Here is a 13,839-nt window from a genome sequence, read left to right on the forward strand (position 1 = left end):
CTTCTACATTAAAGGACCGGAAGGCATGGAATATGATACTACAGAGGGCAAAGGAAATGGGATTACAACCAAGAATCACCTACCCAGCAAAACTCAGCATTATCTTTCAGTAGAAAAAATGGGACTTTAATGAAAAAGAAGACTTTCAGATATTTGGGTTTTTTTGTTTTGTTTTGTTTTGGTTTTTTTAGGCAATGGGGGTTAAGTGACTTGCCCAGGGTCACACAGCTAGTAAGTGTCAAGTGTCTGACGCCGGATTTGAACTCAGGTACTCCTGAATCCAGGGCCGGTGCTTTAACCACTGCACCATCTAGCTGCCCCGACTTTCAGATATTTGTGATGAAAAGACCCTAGAGAACTATAAAAAATTGGAGCTGGGGGACATACCTGGGGTCGTACAATGGGTGACTGTCTTGTGTCTGAGGCCGGGTTTTGGCTGGGATCCCCCTGGGTCCAGGGGTGATGCTTTGTCCACTGTGTCACTTAGCTAGGTGATGACATCTTTAGGGTTAAATAGAGGGGTGAGGGGAATGCACTGGGGCAGGGGGAAGGGCAGAAGTGAAATCCTACGTGAAAGAAACAGGAAAAGTCTTATGGAGTGGTGGAAGAGATGGGAGAGGAGTAGGGCAGTAAATGAATTTTACACTCATCAGAAAAGGCTCAAAGACCTTAATCTCATCAGAGCTGCCTCTAGGAGGGACTAACAGATACACCCAACTGGGTGGAGTAATCTATTTAATCTGGGCAGTAAATGAGCCTAACACTCATCAGAATTGGCTCAAAGACCTCAATCTCATAAGAATTGGCTCAAGGAGGAAATAATGTACACACTCAATTGGGTGGGGTAATCTCCTGCAGGAAAATAGGAGGGGAAGGGGATACCGAGAGAGGGGCAAAAGAAGGAAGGGCAGAGTGGGGGAGGGGACAGACAGAAGCAAATCCCTTTTGAAGAGTGATAGGATGAAAGAAGATGGATAATAGAATAAATATCATGGGGAAGGGAATAGGATGGAAGGGAAACAGTTAACAATAGTAATCATGAAAAAGAGAAAAGGGGGAAAATTGTACAAAAAATATTTATAGCAACTCTTGGTGGAGGCTAAGAATTGAGAATCAAGGGAATGTCCATCAATTGAGGAATGATGGGAAAAGCTGTGCTATATTATTGTAGTGGAATGGTCTTGTGCTACAGGAAATGACAAACAGGAAGATTCCCCAAAAAGCCTGGAAAGACTAATGAACATCGATGTATAGTGAAATGAGCAGAGCTGGGAGGACATTGTGCGTAGTGACAGCAGTACTGTTCAGTGAGCAATTGTGAATGACTTAACTACTCTCAGCAATGCAATGATCCAAGACAATCCCAAGGAACTGATGAGGAAGCTTACTATCCACTCCTATAGAAAGAACTGATAAAAAGAACACTTGTGGATTGTACATATATAACCTGGTTGCAGTCTTGTGGAGGGGGGAGGAAAGGGAGGGAGGGAGGGAGGGAGAAAAATTTGGAACTCTAAATCTTATGAAAATGAATGTTGAAAACTACCCTTACATGTAACTGGAAAATAAAATAAAGGTTTGGTGCTTTAAAAAAAAAAAAAAGGGGTCCGATATGACTGGCTAACAAAACAAAGATGACTGAGCCTCTGGGGTCTTTAAGTAGTTTGAAAGACTGAAAGATAATACAGTAGACTATGGGGACAACAAATCATTTTTCTAACAACTTCTCTTTAATTCTCACACTAGCCTTGTTAGGAAGACAAATAATATGTTGTATCCTCAATTATAATTGTCTAGAGCAGAAAAAGTAATAATACCTTTGGCACAGCGACTGGCACATAGTAGGTGCTTACTAAATGTTGATTACTAATTATCATTACTTATCTATAGCACTTTAAAGTTTGCAAAACATTTTTCTTGTATTGTCTTACTTAGGCCTAAGAACATCCCTGTGAAGTAGCCCCATTTTTGTGTCACCCTTTTGATTTGTAGAAACTGAGGCAAAAACAAAAGGCTCTAAAGCTGTGCATACCCTTTGACCCATCAATACCACTATTGGGTCTTTTTCCCAAAGAGATCATAAAAAAGGGAAAAGGACCCATATGTACAAAAATATTTATAGCTGCTCTTTTTGTGGTGGCAAAGAATTGGAAATTGAGGGACTGCCCATCAATTGGGGAATGGCTGAACAAGTTGTGGTATATGAATGTAATGGAATATTATTGTGCCGTAAGAAACAATGAGCAGGTGGATTTCAGAGAAACCTGGAAGGACTTGATAAACTGTTTCTGAGTGAGGTGAGCAGAACCAGGAGAACATTGTACACAGTATCGACAACATTATGTGTTGATCAACTGTGACAGACTTGATTCTTCTCAGCAGTACAATGGTCCAAGATAGTTCCAAAGGTCTCATGATGGAAAATGCTCTCCAAATCCAGAAAAAAAAGAACTGTGGAATAAGGATGCAGATTGAACCATACTATTTCTAATGTGTTTTTTGGTTGTTTTTCTTTTTTGAGTTTTTTCCTTTTTGCTCTGATTCTTCTTTTACAGCATGACTAATGCAGAAATATGTTTAATGTGATTGTACATATATAATCTATATCAGATTACTTGTTGTCTTGGGGAGGGGAGAGGGAGGGAGAAAAATTCGAAACTAGAAATATTATAAAAACAAATGTTGAAAATTATCTCTATATGTAACTGGAAAATAATACAATATTTATATTTTTTAAAAAAGAAAGAGCAGTTTTAGTTGAATATCAAGGTTGAAAGTCAGCTTTTAGAGGGTTTAGAATCCAGTGAGAGGATAGGAAGTGGAAGCACCATTTGTAGCTTTCTCAGGAAACTTTAGATGGGAAGAAGCAATGAGTTAGAATGATAGCTAGCAAATGAGGGATTTTCAAGGATAAAGGAGATGTAGGCCGCAGTGAAGAAGCCAGGGGATAGGGAGAAATTGAAGTTTGTGATACAAAGGTGCAGTCATCTGAGGGAGATGGGATGGGATTAAGGATGCGTGTTTAAGGATTTTCTTTGACAAGGAGGGCCTTGTCTTCATGAGAGAAGATAGGAAGGAGGAGATGGTAGAGTCTTCATCTGAGTAATTTGAGACGAGGAGGAGGAGTATTGAAGGCTCAAGGGGATAAGGGAAAAATTGGAACATTAAAGTTACGTCAGAGAAGAATAAAGGGAATACCGTGCAGCAGGAAGGGCCCAGTCAAAATTAGATAGCATAAATTAGTTCTAGAGGCTATCTGGAGCCTGTCCCTACACATGGGGAAGTGAAAAAGACAGGGTTCCTCTCCCACACCAAGCTCACTTTTGTTGAAGAGCAAACATTCATGCGTCGTTTCCCTGTTTTTCTTTCTCCTTAGTACTTTGAAACTGATGATCCAGAGTTTTACAAATCCAAGGTTTGTTTCATTCTCAACAATGACATGAGTGAGATGGAACTGGTTTTTGCAGAAGAAAAATACAACAAATCAGGACAGCTGGATAAGGTGAGAGGCAAGCCCAAAGCCCAAAGTCCTTCTTTATACTAGCATAGAGAAAGATAGGAGTTTCTTCCTTAGTCTTTCAGTGATAAAGGGACTCAAATCTGGCTGTTGGTTATTGAAGAAATTACTCCTTTTATCAGTTGGTATAACCTTGTTGTACCCCTTTAGGGAAAAGAGATATCACAAGGGGATAGGACTCCTAAACTTTTATTGCAGGGAGAAATATTAGAAATCACCTTGTCGGGGCAGCTAGGTGGCGCAGTGGATAGAGCACCGGCCCTGGATTCAGGAGGACCTGAGTTCAAATCCAGCCTCAGACACTTAACACTTACTAGCCGTGTGACCCTCGGCAAGTCACTTAACCCCAATTGCCTCACCAAAAAAAAAAAGAAAAGAAAAAAAGAAATCACCTTATCTAATCTTTATAGAATAAGAAACTGAGGTGAAGAGAAATTAAGTGACTTGCCTGTGGTCCCACAGTTACTTAGTGGCATAATTGGGGTGAGAACCTATGCTTCCTGACTCTTAAGTCTTGTTCTTATCACTATATCTTTTTGGAGAAAAGAGTATAGAAAAGTTTAGGAAAACAACTGTCCACACTTTGGGAACTTACAGATCATCTATCGCTTCTCTTTTCAGTGATGTTTTTTGATACTCTTTCCTCTTGTCTTCTCTGACTCCTATGTGGCCTATAGGTTCATGGCTTAGCTGAGAGATTGACACTATAACTAAGTGATCAGTGGTGATTGAATCCTTGACTGCCGAAAGGTTGAGACAGTGAGCAGTAAGTTTGGTAGGATTCCCTTTCTGTATCACCATCTGTATACTGTAACCAAAACAAGAAAATGCATCTCGAGATGCAATCCATAGTGGCAACCACTGCTTTAACACAGAAATGATGATGAGGCTTGTTGAGCTTGAGGAAATGTAATGAGAATTGAGCTTGATGAACAGCAAGAACTTATAGTTAAGTGTAGCAGTCAAGTCTTTGTAGAACATCACTATTTTTACCGTTCCTCAAGTTTCATTACTGTTTCAGGTTGTAGAGCTCATGACTGGGGGAGCTCAAGTCCCAGTTACCAACTCAAATAAAACCTTCTACCTAAATTTGTTGGCACAATACAGGCTGGCCAGTCAGGTTAAAGATGAAGTGGAACATTTTTTGAAAGGTAAACTATTGTGTGCTATGTTTGGTTTGATAGCTGTAGCTCCTTGACAAGAGTGTAGATTTGACTTGAGTTTGGCTATTCTGTTTCAGGCCTGAATGAATTAGTTCCTGAAAACCTTTTGGCTATTTTTGATGAGAATGAACTTGAGGTAAGTGCTTGAAGTCCTGAGGCCTTTCTTTGATTCATGGCACCTAGCATAATACCTGATACGTAGTTGAAGTTGAGTAAATGTTTGTGGAATTAATTAATGTGTATATTCATAAGCAATTATCTTATTGGGTGGCTGATATGCAATACAATGGGAAAGCCTTTTATAGAGGAGTCATTTTCACTTTTGCCACAACCTTTTCCTCATTGAGCACTTCTTAAGTCTTTCTTGCTTCATTAGATTATAGTAATGGAGACCCTAAAAATAGCCAGTCACTTGTAATGAGTGATCATGTTGGATGAGTAGATGGTGCAAATGGTTTGGCATCTGTACTGCTGAAGAGAGTAGGCTATTCACTTCCACCAAGATCCACCAAGGTACTTATGGAACAGTATGAAGGACTCATCTTGTGGTGTTCAGGGTTTTCCCAAAAACCTTGGGAACTTTGACACTTAAGTAACTTCAGTTGTAGGTTTGATACCATTAGCCTGTAAGCAGCATTTAAAAACAGCCTTAATGACATTTGGGACAACACCATCACACAGTTGTACACAATGTATTACTTCAGATCCTCCGACAAACACAAAATGGCTGCTGTAGGAGAGACGGCAAACTGTCTCCTTGATGAACAGAATTAGAGTCCATGCTATCTATGAGAAGTTGCATTGTTTGCTACTTACAGAGGATTTCTTTCATACCTAAAACCTAAGTGAAGTTTATTACTGATAAGCTTTTTTTTTAAGGCCTGGATTTTTTATAGACACTATGCATCCTACAATTTGGGAAGGCTGCTTTGCAGGAATGGGAAGGGGTAGGGGTTCCACATCAAGGCCTCAGCAGCCTTGTGTTTGTACTCGTTAGCAGAATTTTCTTAGATCATGGTAATGTGGTGCCTTTTGGCTGGTCTCTGTGACATTTATCTAGTATCTTGACCCTTGGATATAGAATCCAGGTGAAATTGACACTAAGTGCTCAAAGTTTCAAACAGGCAAGTAAGTTAAGAACCTATTTTAGGATTGAAGAGCACTCACCTCTTACTTTTAAGGTTTGGCTTTAGTGTTGTCATATTTATATATTTGGGCAGAAGGGAAGGAAAAGTTCTTTAACGAATTTTTTTTTTTTTAGTAAGGCAATTGGGGTTAAGTGACTTGCCCAGGGTCACACAGCTAGTAAGTGTCAAGTGTCTGAGGCTGGATTTGAACTCAGGTACTCCTGAATCCAGGGCCAGTGCTCTATCCACTGCACCACCTAGCTGCCCCTGCGCCATCTAGCTGCCCCTCTTTAATGATTTTAAACTCCCTTTAGTTGCATGGTCCTACAGACTTTTGTTGTAGGAAGAAGTTACTTTATAGGTTTAGTTGGGTTTGGTGTTTGTATAGCATATGAATGCTATATCTTCATCTTCAGTTACTTTTTATTAAATATCTTTCAGATTTTGAACCAAGCAAGAACATTATTTGAGCTCTGAAATTATTAATGCTCTGATGTTTTTATTATCCTCAGGATAATATAGTTTTCCATTTATATAATTGAAGGAGGGGAGGTTAAGGGCTAAAGATGAGAGAATTAAAGTTAAAATTACTGCAGGCAGGAAGAAAGGCATATTAGAAACATTCAGGATTGGTTTGAGTGCCTCCATTGAGGAAGAAACACCTCCTTGCTTCCTTCGGTGATCATGATCTGACTTTATATGACTCTGCAAGGCCCAGAAGAAGGCTTAAATAACTACTATTGATTGATGCCTTGTCCACTCTTCTCCTCACTATGGTCCCTGAGGGGGCGGAGCCAGCTGGCTCAGGGAAAGGCAGTGCGGGAACTGCTCCTGCCCTGACCAGCCTTTTTCACAGCCAAACCCCTCACAGAGGGGAATGGACTCCACAGGTGCCCGCCAGGGTGGGGTGATGTCAGGGATGCCCACCATGTTGGCAGCCCTCGTGGGGTATGTGGACACCAGGTCTTGGCAGCCTGGGGGAGGTGTGAGGGTTATAACCTTGCCTTTTTTCTTCTAAAATTTTTACTTACCTTACTCATTTGAGATACCATCTCTTTATTCAACATCTCTTGCATGTTGGCCTAGGAAATGGGTAGCATTTAAGTATATCTTAATCTTTGGTGGTGTCATTGGTTGGTTAGTTACTTGAATAAAATATAGGAAGGATCATCTAAGAAAGCCCAGTAGAAATTACTTCTGTTAATCACAGCACTGAGTTAATGAGTATGCTCCCATTAATCTTTGCCAATGTCCTTCTAGCTGCTGATGTGCGGTACTGGTGACATCAATGTGTCTGACTTCAAGGCACATGCTGTGGTGGTGGGAGGCTCCTGGCATTTCAGGGAAAAGGTAAATAGAAAAAACTTTTAAAATGAAAAAAATTAAGTATTTTGTTCTTAGATCATCTTTATTTCCAAACCTATCCCCATCCCCCTGAGCCAGCCTTTGTAATGAAAAATAAAAACCAAACCCAAAACTTTTTTTTTTTTTTTTAAGGCAATGGGGGTTAAGTGACTTGCCCACAGTCACACAGCTAGTAAGTGTCAAGTGTCTGAGGCCGGATTTGAACTCAGGTACTCCTGAATCCGGGGCCGGTGCTTTAACAATCCAGGGCCGGTGCTTTAACCCCAAAACTTTTAAATAGGAGAATAGATAGCTATTTAGCAAAAGTAACCAAATTATCAACTGGATTTTGACAGTATATGCAGTGTTTCTCATCCATAGTTCTCCACCTCTGGAATATACATGGTAGGGGATATATTTTTTCATCTCTTCTTTGGAAACAAGCTTGGTCATTATAATTACATGATGATTCTAGGAGTTTTTTGTTGTTATTGTTCAGAAAAAGAATTTGTCATTAGCTACTCTTTCCTCTCTCTCATTTTTTTTTTCAGGGCAATGAGGGTTAAGTGACTTGCCCAGGGTCACACAGCTAGTATGTGTCAAGTGTCTGAGGTCAGATTTGAACTCAGTTCCTCCTGAATCCAGGGCTGGTGCTCTATCCACTGTGCCACCTAGCTGCCCCAGCTACTGTTTAAAAAAATAGGGCACCAGCCCTGGATTCAGGAGGACCTGAGTTCAAATGCAGCCTCAGACACTTGACACTTACTAGCTGTGTGACCCTGGGCAAGTCACTTAAACCTCATTACCCCGACCAAAAAAAAACCCCCCAAACAAAAAACAAAACAAAACAAAAACCTGAAAAAAAATAAACATTTTTATTTATAATTTTGAGTTCCAAATTTTATCCTTCCTCTCCTTACCCTCTCTGCCAGGCAATAAACAATCAGATATAGATTATGTATGTGTAGTTATGTAAAACATTACCATATTAGTCATTTTGTACAAGAAAACTCAAGTAAAAGAAAAAATGAAAGAGAAGTGAAAAATAGCATGTTTTGGTCTGTAGTCAATCAATATCAGTTCTTTCTCTGGAGGTGAATAGTGTGCTTCCTCATTAGTCCTTTGGGATTAAGCTACTCTTTCTTAAATGACCAAGGTAAAACTTATACCTCATCATATCAGGCATCCCACCTTGCCATTTGGGAAACAGATTTCAAAGTGGATACAAATTGGAAAATTCAGAGTTGGAGGCTGTGAAGAAGGTTAGAGGGAGTCAGAGAAGTAGACATGTTTAATGGAAAGGAATAAAAGGTGAAGGTAAGGAGATTGAAGTGTTAGAGGAGCAGAATCCTTAAGGACTTTCCTAGTGCATGCATCAGAAAAATTGGAAAGCAAACAGTAGGAAATGTAAATTATGAGCCAGCTAATAAATATTCATCAAAAATATTAATTACAACATTTGTTATGTAATCTCCATTCCTGAAGTAGGCCAGACTGAGGCTTGCTACTTTTGGTCAAGGGATTTCAGGGTAATCAGTCAGTCAACCATGTATTAATAAGCACCTGTGTGCCGGGCACAAAGCAAATTACTTGGGATACAAAGAAAGGCCAAAATAACATCTTTACTGTCAAAGAGCTGACATTCTAGTGGAGGAAAAAACATGCACATAGCTAGGTATCAACAAGATACTGGGAAAATAGAAGGTAATCGCAGAGCGAAGGCACCAGCATCTCGGGGCACTGGGGCAAAGGCCTCTTGCAGGATGTGGCATTTGAGCTGTCTCAGCTGAAGCCAGGGAAGCTGACAGGCAGAGCTGAGGAGCAGGGTATTACAGGAATGGGAAATGGCCACTAAAAAGCATCAGGAGATGGAGGGCCGTGTTTGAGGAACAGCACGTGGGCCAGGGCAGCTGAATTAGAGAGTGGGTGGAAGGTGAGGAGTATAAGAGACGAGAGGTGGGAAGGGCTTCCCATACCAAACAGTGGCCTTCGGCATCATTCTGCTTCTCAAGTGGGATGAGATTCCTTCCTACTCTTAGAATGAAACAGTCCCATCACCAGTGCTTTGTGCACGTGCAACAACCAAACGGCAGCTCTCCATGTTACCCGTGTAACTCCTGCATATCCCAGCATTAATGATTTCATTTCCTAAACCGTCAGGCTGATCATCTTTGGGATAAGTTCCTTTTTCTTGATTTCTCTGACCTGTGCTATTCTTGCCAGGTAATGAGATGGTTTTGGACTGTAGTCTCCAGCCTCACACAGGAAGAATTGGCAAGGTTGCTTCAGTTCACAACCGGCTCCTCTCAGTTGCCCCCCGGAGGCTTTGCTGCCCTCTGTCCCTCATTCCAGATTATTGCAGCTCCAACCCATAGCACGTTACCCACTGCACACACATGGTGAGTGTTTGACCATAAAAGGCATCCTTTTGGAGGAACTTCTTTCCACCCCCTGTCCTGTATGATCAGTCATTAGTAATATTATCTAATTGATTTTCTTCTTGCTTTCCAGTTTCAACCAGTTGTGCCTCCCTACATATGACTCATATGAAGATGTGCACAAAATGCTGCAACTGGCCATCAGTGAGGGCTGTGAGGGCTTTGGCATGCTCTGATCCACTCTTCTGCTGTCCATCCAATCCCTGGGCTCTCCAGAGTGCCCTGGGTGCACAGTTCCTTTTCAGGCAGAGCACAGATAAAACCTTCAGCCTTCAGCCAGAAGATGTTGCATGCTCCCCTGTTTCTGGAGTATTTTGCCACCTTTCGGCCTTGTCCCTAAATCCCATATTGTTTCCTTCTCCTCACCATAAGCCACTTCAGTATGGTACATAAATATTGGAAGTTTTGGGCATGTTATCCATCTAAGAGAAGAGGAACTCCATTTGGTTCTCAGTGAGCAGAAGGATCTCTGTAATTGGGACTACCCGTCTTGTGGAAGGCTGTGCACCAAGGGCTCTGAGCTCCATTGGACATCTGGCTCGCTGGAAGCCTTAATATCTGCCCATGCCTTGCTCCAGCTCCCTCTGCTAATGCTCCCCAATGGAACCCTCTTTTCTCTTCCTTCTGGGATCTGACACAGCCTCAAGACCTTCTCTGTGTAAAGGATGATGCCTTTTCTCATCAGAAGCAGAGAGATTCACAGTATCTGTTATAGGAACTGACCAGTGTGACTGGTCATTGCTTTGTTTCCCTGCACAAAGCAGGCATACATAGGCCATAGCGTTGTACTACCTCTAATGGGAACTGGCAGCACAAAGGTGCCCTTCTCCTGGTGTCAGATGACACTGGGTACAGAACTGGAAGAGGAGCTGCTCTTGTAAGCATTTCCAGAAGAGCTTGTCAAGCCCCACAGGAGAGTTCTTTTGATGGTTTTTGTTTTGTTTTGTTTTTTGTTTTTCCTCTCTTGAATGGAGGCCAGGTGAGGAAAGCAGACTGAGTTTAAAATATAGAAGATAGAGCTACAGCCCCGAGTTGAACATAATGGGTATATCTCCACCTTTAGTAGTCGAATCAAGGGGCACTGGATTGAGTGTATGGCTGGCTTGGAGGCCACTGACACTGTGCATTGAGTTTCTTTTCCCACAGAGGTTCAGCCGGCTCTGTTCACTTTCCTCCATGTTGGATAGTCTGCTATGTTCTGTGAATCGGGTTTTTTTTATTTGGCACTAGTATCTTGCTACAGAATACTTTCTAGCATAGGGATCCTATTTATTTTCTATTTGAATTCGACTGGAGAAATCTTTCTAGCAAAAGATTAGACCAGTAATTGAACTCTCCCTAGTAGATAGGAATTCCTTTTATTTTATTTTTTATTTTTTGGCTTAATATGTTCCCCATTCTGGGAGCACTGAGTCAAGGAGAAAGGAATCTAGAGTTCCTGAATTGTGGCACACTACTGACCTGTGGCAAAGCCTTCCTGTGTCCTTTCTCTCAGGCTTGGGCATTGAGAATGTGCTTCAAAGAAATCTGCTTTAACAGTAAAAGTTTAGTTGTATCAGCGCCTTCCCCTTATCAACCAGGGATCAGAAGGGTATGGGCAGGGGGAAGGGAAAAAAGAAATCATGAATGCTAGTTTCTGAGAAGTTCTGTGGAGTATCTTGATTGGCAGAAACTGGAAAAATATCTCTTGAAAGATTTTCTTTTTTTATTACAAATTCGAATCATCATAATAATGTCAAGATTAGAAGTTTCACCCACTTGAGAAGTTTCCATTTGCGAGGATGCTTTGCTGTGGGACCCCATTCCCAGTGGAAGCACTCTACCCCAAGAATACTACAAGCCATCTTTGTTGCCAAAACCAGCAAGTACACAAGAGTCCTAAGAAGAGACAGAACTTATGGCAGGGCCTCAGCCTCCTAGAAACCTCCAGGTGGGGACCAGGAGGGATGAGGCTCCCCACCCCCCATCCCACTCAAACCTCCTCCCCCAACCCTTGCCCTCTTCTTGAGCTGCTGCAGCTCCTCTGTGGCTTCAGTCTCTTTCAGCTGTCATTTGCTCTTTCTTGACCAGGGTGCTGTCCTCTCCCATCTGCTGGAACCAGGATCCTGCAGCTGGGGCTTTAGCACTCCTAGATCCTTCATGCCCCATGTTTACCGCTCTCCTCAGGGACCCAGACAAGGTGTTGCTTCTTGCCTTAATCCTCTTCCAGTAGGATGTAGGAAGGCAGGTGCAATCACCACCCTGGAAAACAGGAACAACCCTTCCTCCCTCAGGCCCAGACAGGGGTTTCCAGCTTTGGGCATGTGGACTGCCTCTGTGGTTTTCCTGTAGTGGACCCTCTTCTGGATCCCCTAATCACCATTCCAGTGGCCAGCCAGGAACCTTACTGCTGGGAATTAAGGTTGCTTCCTTGGCTAGAAGTCTGTCCTGTAAAGCTTTTAGTATTCATTTAGGGGGACTTGGGTCCCATAATAGCTCTCTAAGGGCAACCCCATACCTGTAGTGGGTCCTCAGTGTCTTTGGTCAGTGAAGCCCCTTTGGTACTTACTATCTGTTGTTTTTTCTTTCCAGCCTCCAGTTTACCCTGCTCCTTCATTCAGTCCAAAAAGGCTCTTGGCCGTATCTGATCCTCCCATCCTGCTCTGGGCACTTACCAGTGTGGGAAGATAGTACAGAACATTGAGGGAAAGACTATTCATTTTTTGACAGTTTTTGATAATGTATTTTTTTGGTCAGCACTTTTATTTATTCCCTTGTGACTGAGGTGCTTTGGGGTTAACTGAGTTCACAACAAAGAAAAAGGCTGCGTGTTTCAGGAGCTTGGGGCAAGGGCCAGTCCCTGCCAAAGATTGATCAGGCTGGGGAGGGTTTGATTGATCCATGTCGGCAACTGCAGCTGATGGTGTAAATAGTTTGTACAATAAATAAAAGTTTAAAAGAAAGAGCAAAGAATATGTGTGTTGTTTAAAATAGAAACTTGGAGTTTCCTTAAGCAGTATTTAAAATCTCTTTGAGAAGCTCAAATCATCTGAGACTGTCCAAGAGGCACCATGTCTTGGGGGAGTGTGTGTGAGGAATTGTGTACCTGGAGTTGGAAGGATATTAGAGGTCATTTGATCTAACCTCATTTTCCAGTTGAGAAAACTAAGAGCCAGAGAGGAAAGAAAGGTTCATATCCAGGTCCTGCCTCTAAATTCACTATATCACACTGGAGTGGGTCTTTCTAGAGAAAGCATCCACATTGCAGAGGAGAAACAATAGGAATTCTTTTTCCTAAGCTGATTAACACAAATTCTTCATTTACACATTTGAGAGCTACTGGCCTCAGTATGAAGCAGAAGGCAGAGGCACATGTTATACCTTATTCATACCTCCTTTCTTTTCTTTTTCTTTCTTTTTTTTGGGGTGGGGCAGGGCAATGAAGGTTAGTTAAGTGACTTGCTCAAGGTCACACAACTAGTAAGTGTCAAGTGTCTGAGGCTGGATTTGAATTCAGGTCCTCCTGAATCCAGGGCCAGTGCTTTATCCACTGCGCCACCTAGCTGCCCCCCATACCTCCTTTCTAACTAGGGGAGAGAACATTGTAAGCCAATCTGCTACAATCCATCGATGTAGAAATAGGGGAGGTTGGAGAAAGTGGAGGAAGGCCAATGGTTGATTTCAGCCATTTCCATTTTTCCTCAGTAATTACACCTGATGTGCAGGTATAAGGGAGGGCCTTCACAGGAGTGCTAATATTTAGTTGTAGGGTTAGAGATACTTCTAGCTCTTGTATATCCCTTCATGTTAGGGCTTTGGTTTATGTCAGGCAGTGAATAATGTAAACTTAGCATGTGGCTAGACTGGTCCTCATTGTCTCCGTTACCAGTTTGGGAGGGGTTTTTTTTTGCATTAACACAAGAGTTAACATATTTCTCCCCATTTAAATAAACTAATAAGTTGAAGGAGTGGAACTCAGGTGCTATAGCTGTAAAAGAGTAAGGAAGAGAAGGAAATAAGCATTTCCATAGTGCCTGCTCTGCACCAGGCACTGTGCTAAGCACTTTGTACAAATATTATCTCGTTTGGGCCTTGCAGTAAACCTGCAGGTAGGTGCTGTTATTCCCATTTGACAGTTGAGGAAACTGAGGCAAAGAGGTTAATTGACCTTCCCAGGGTCACACAGCTAGTAAGGATCTGAGGCCATATTTGAACCAGATTCCTCAGCATTCCAAATACTGCACCACCAGATACCAGTGTAATCCACTGAA

The 13,839-nt window shown here is 42.0% G+C and overlaps 1 protein-coding gene across 7 annotated transcripts in view; it reads left to right on the plus strand.

Annotated features, from left to right (window-relative positions):
• The window catches only part of AREL1 (apoptosis resistant E3 ubiquitin protein ligase 1), a 69,007-nt gene extending 56,474 nt beyond the window's left edge, over nucleotides 1-12,533 (plus strand). For 6 of the 7 annotated variants that reach the window (XM_043983719.1, XM_043983717.1, XM_043983723.1 and 3 more), the window contains 6 exons: nucleotides 3,377-3,502; nucleotides 4,539-4,668; nucleotides 4,758-4,816; nucleotides 7,068-7,157; nucleotides 9,375-9,550; nucleotides 9,663-12,533. In XM_043983719.1, coding sequence (XP_043839654.1) covers nucleotides 3,377-3,502; nucleotides 4,539-4,668; nucleotides 4,758-4,816; nucleotides 7,068-7,157; nucleotides 9,375-9,550; nucleotides 9,663-9,765 — 684 coding nt within the window. In that variant the 3' untranslated portion in view covers nucleotides 9,766-12,533. The remainder of the gene's footprint in view (nucleotides 1-3,376; nucleotides 3,503-4,538; nucleotides 4,669-4,757; nucleotides 4,817-7,067; nucleotides 7,158-9,374; nucleotides 9,551-9,662) is intronic. The other variant, XR_006354782.1, reaches the window with a different exon arrangement.
• Nucleotides 12,534-13,839: the final 1,306 nt, after the last annotated feature.

The sequence above is a fragment of the Dromiciops gliroides genome, chromosome 2, assembly GCF_019393635.1.
Source record: "Dromiciops gliroides isolate mDroGli1 chromosome 2, mDroGli1.pri, whole genome shotgun sequence".
Taxonomy (NCBI): Eukaryota; Metazoa; Chordata; class Mammalia; order Microbiotheria; family Microbiotheriidae; genus Dromiciops; species Dromiciops gliroides.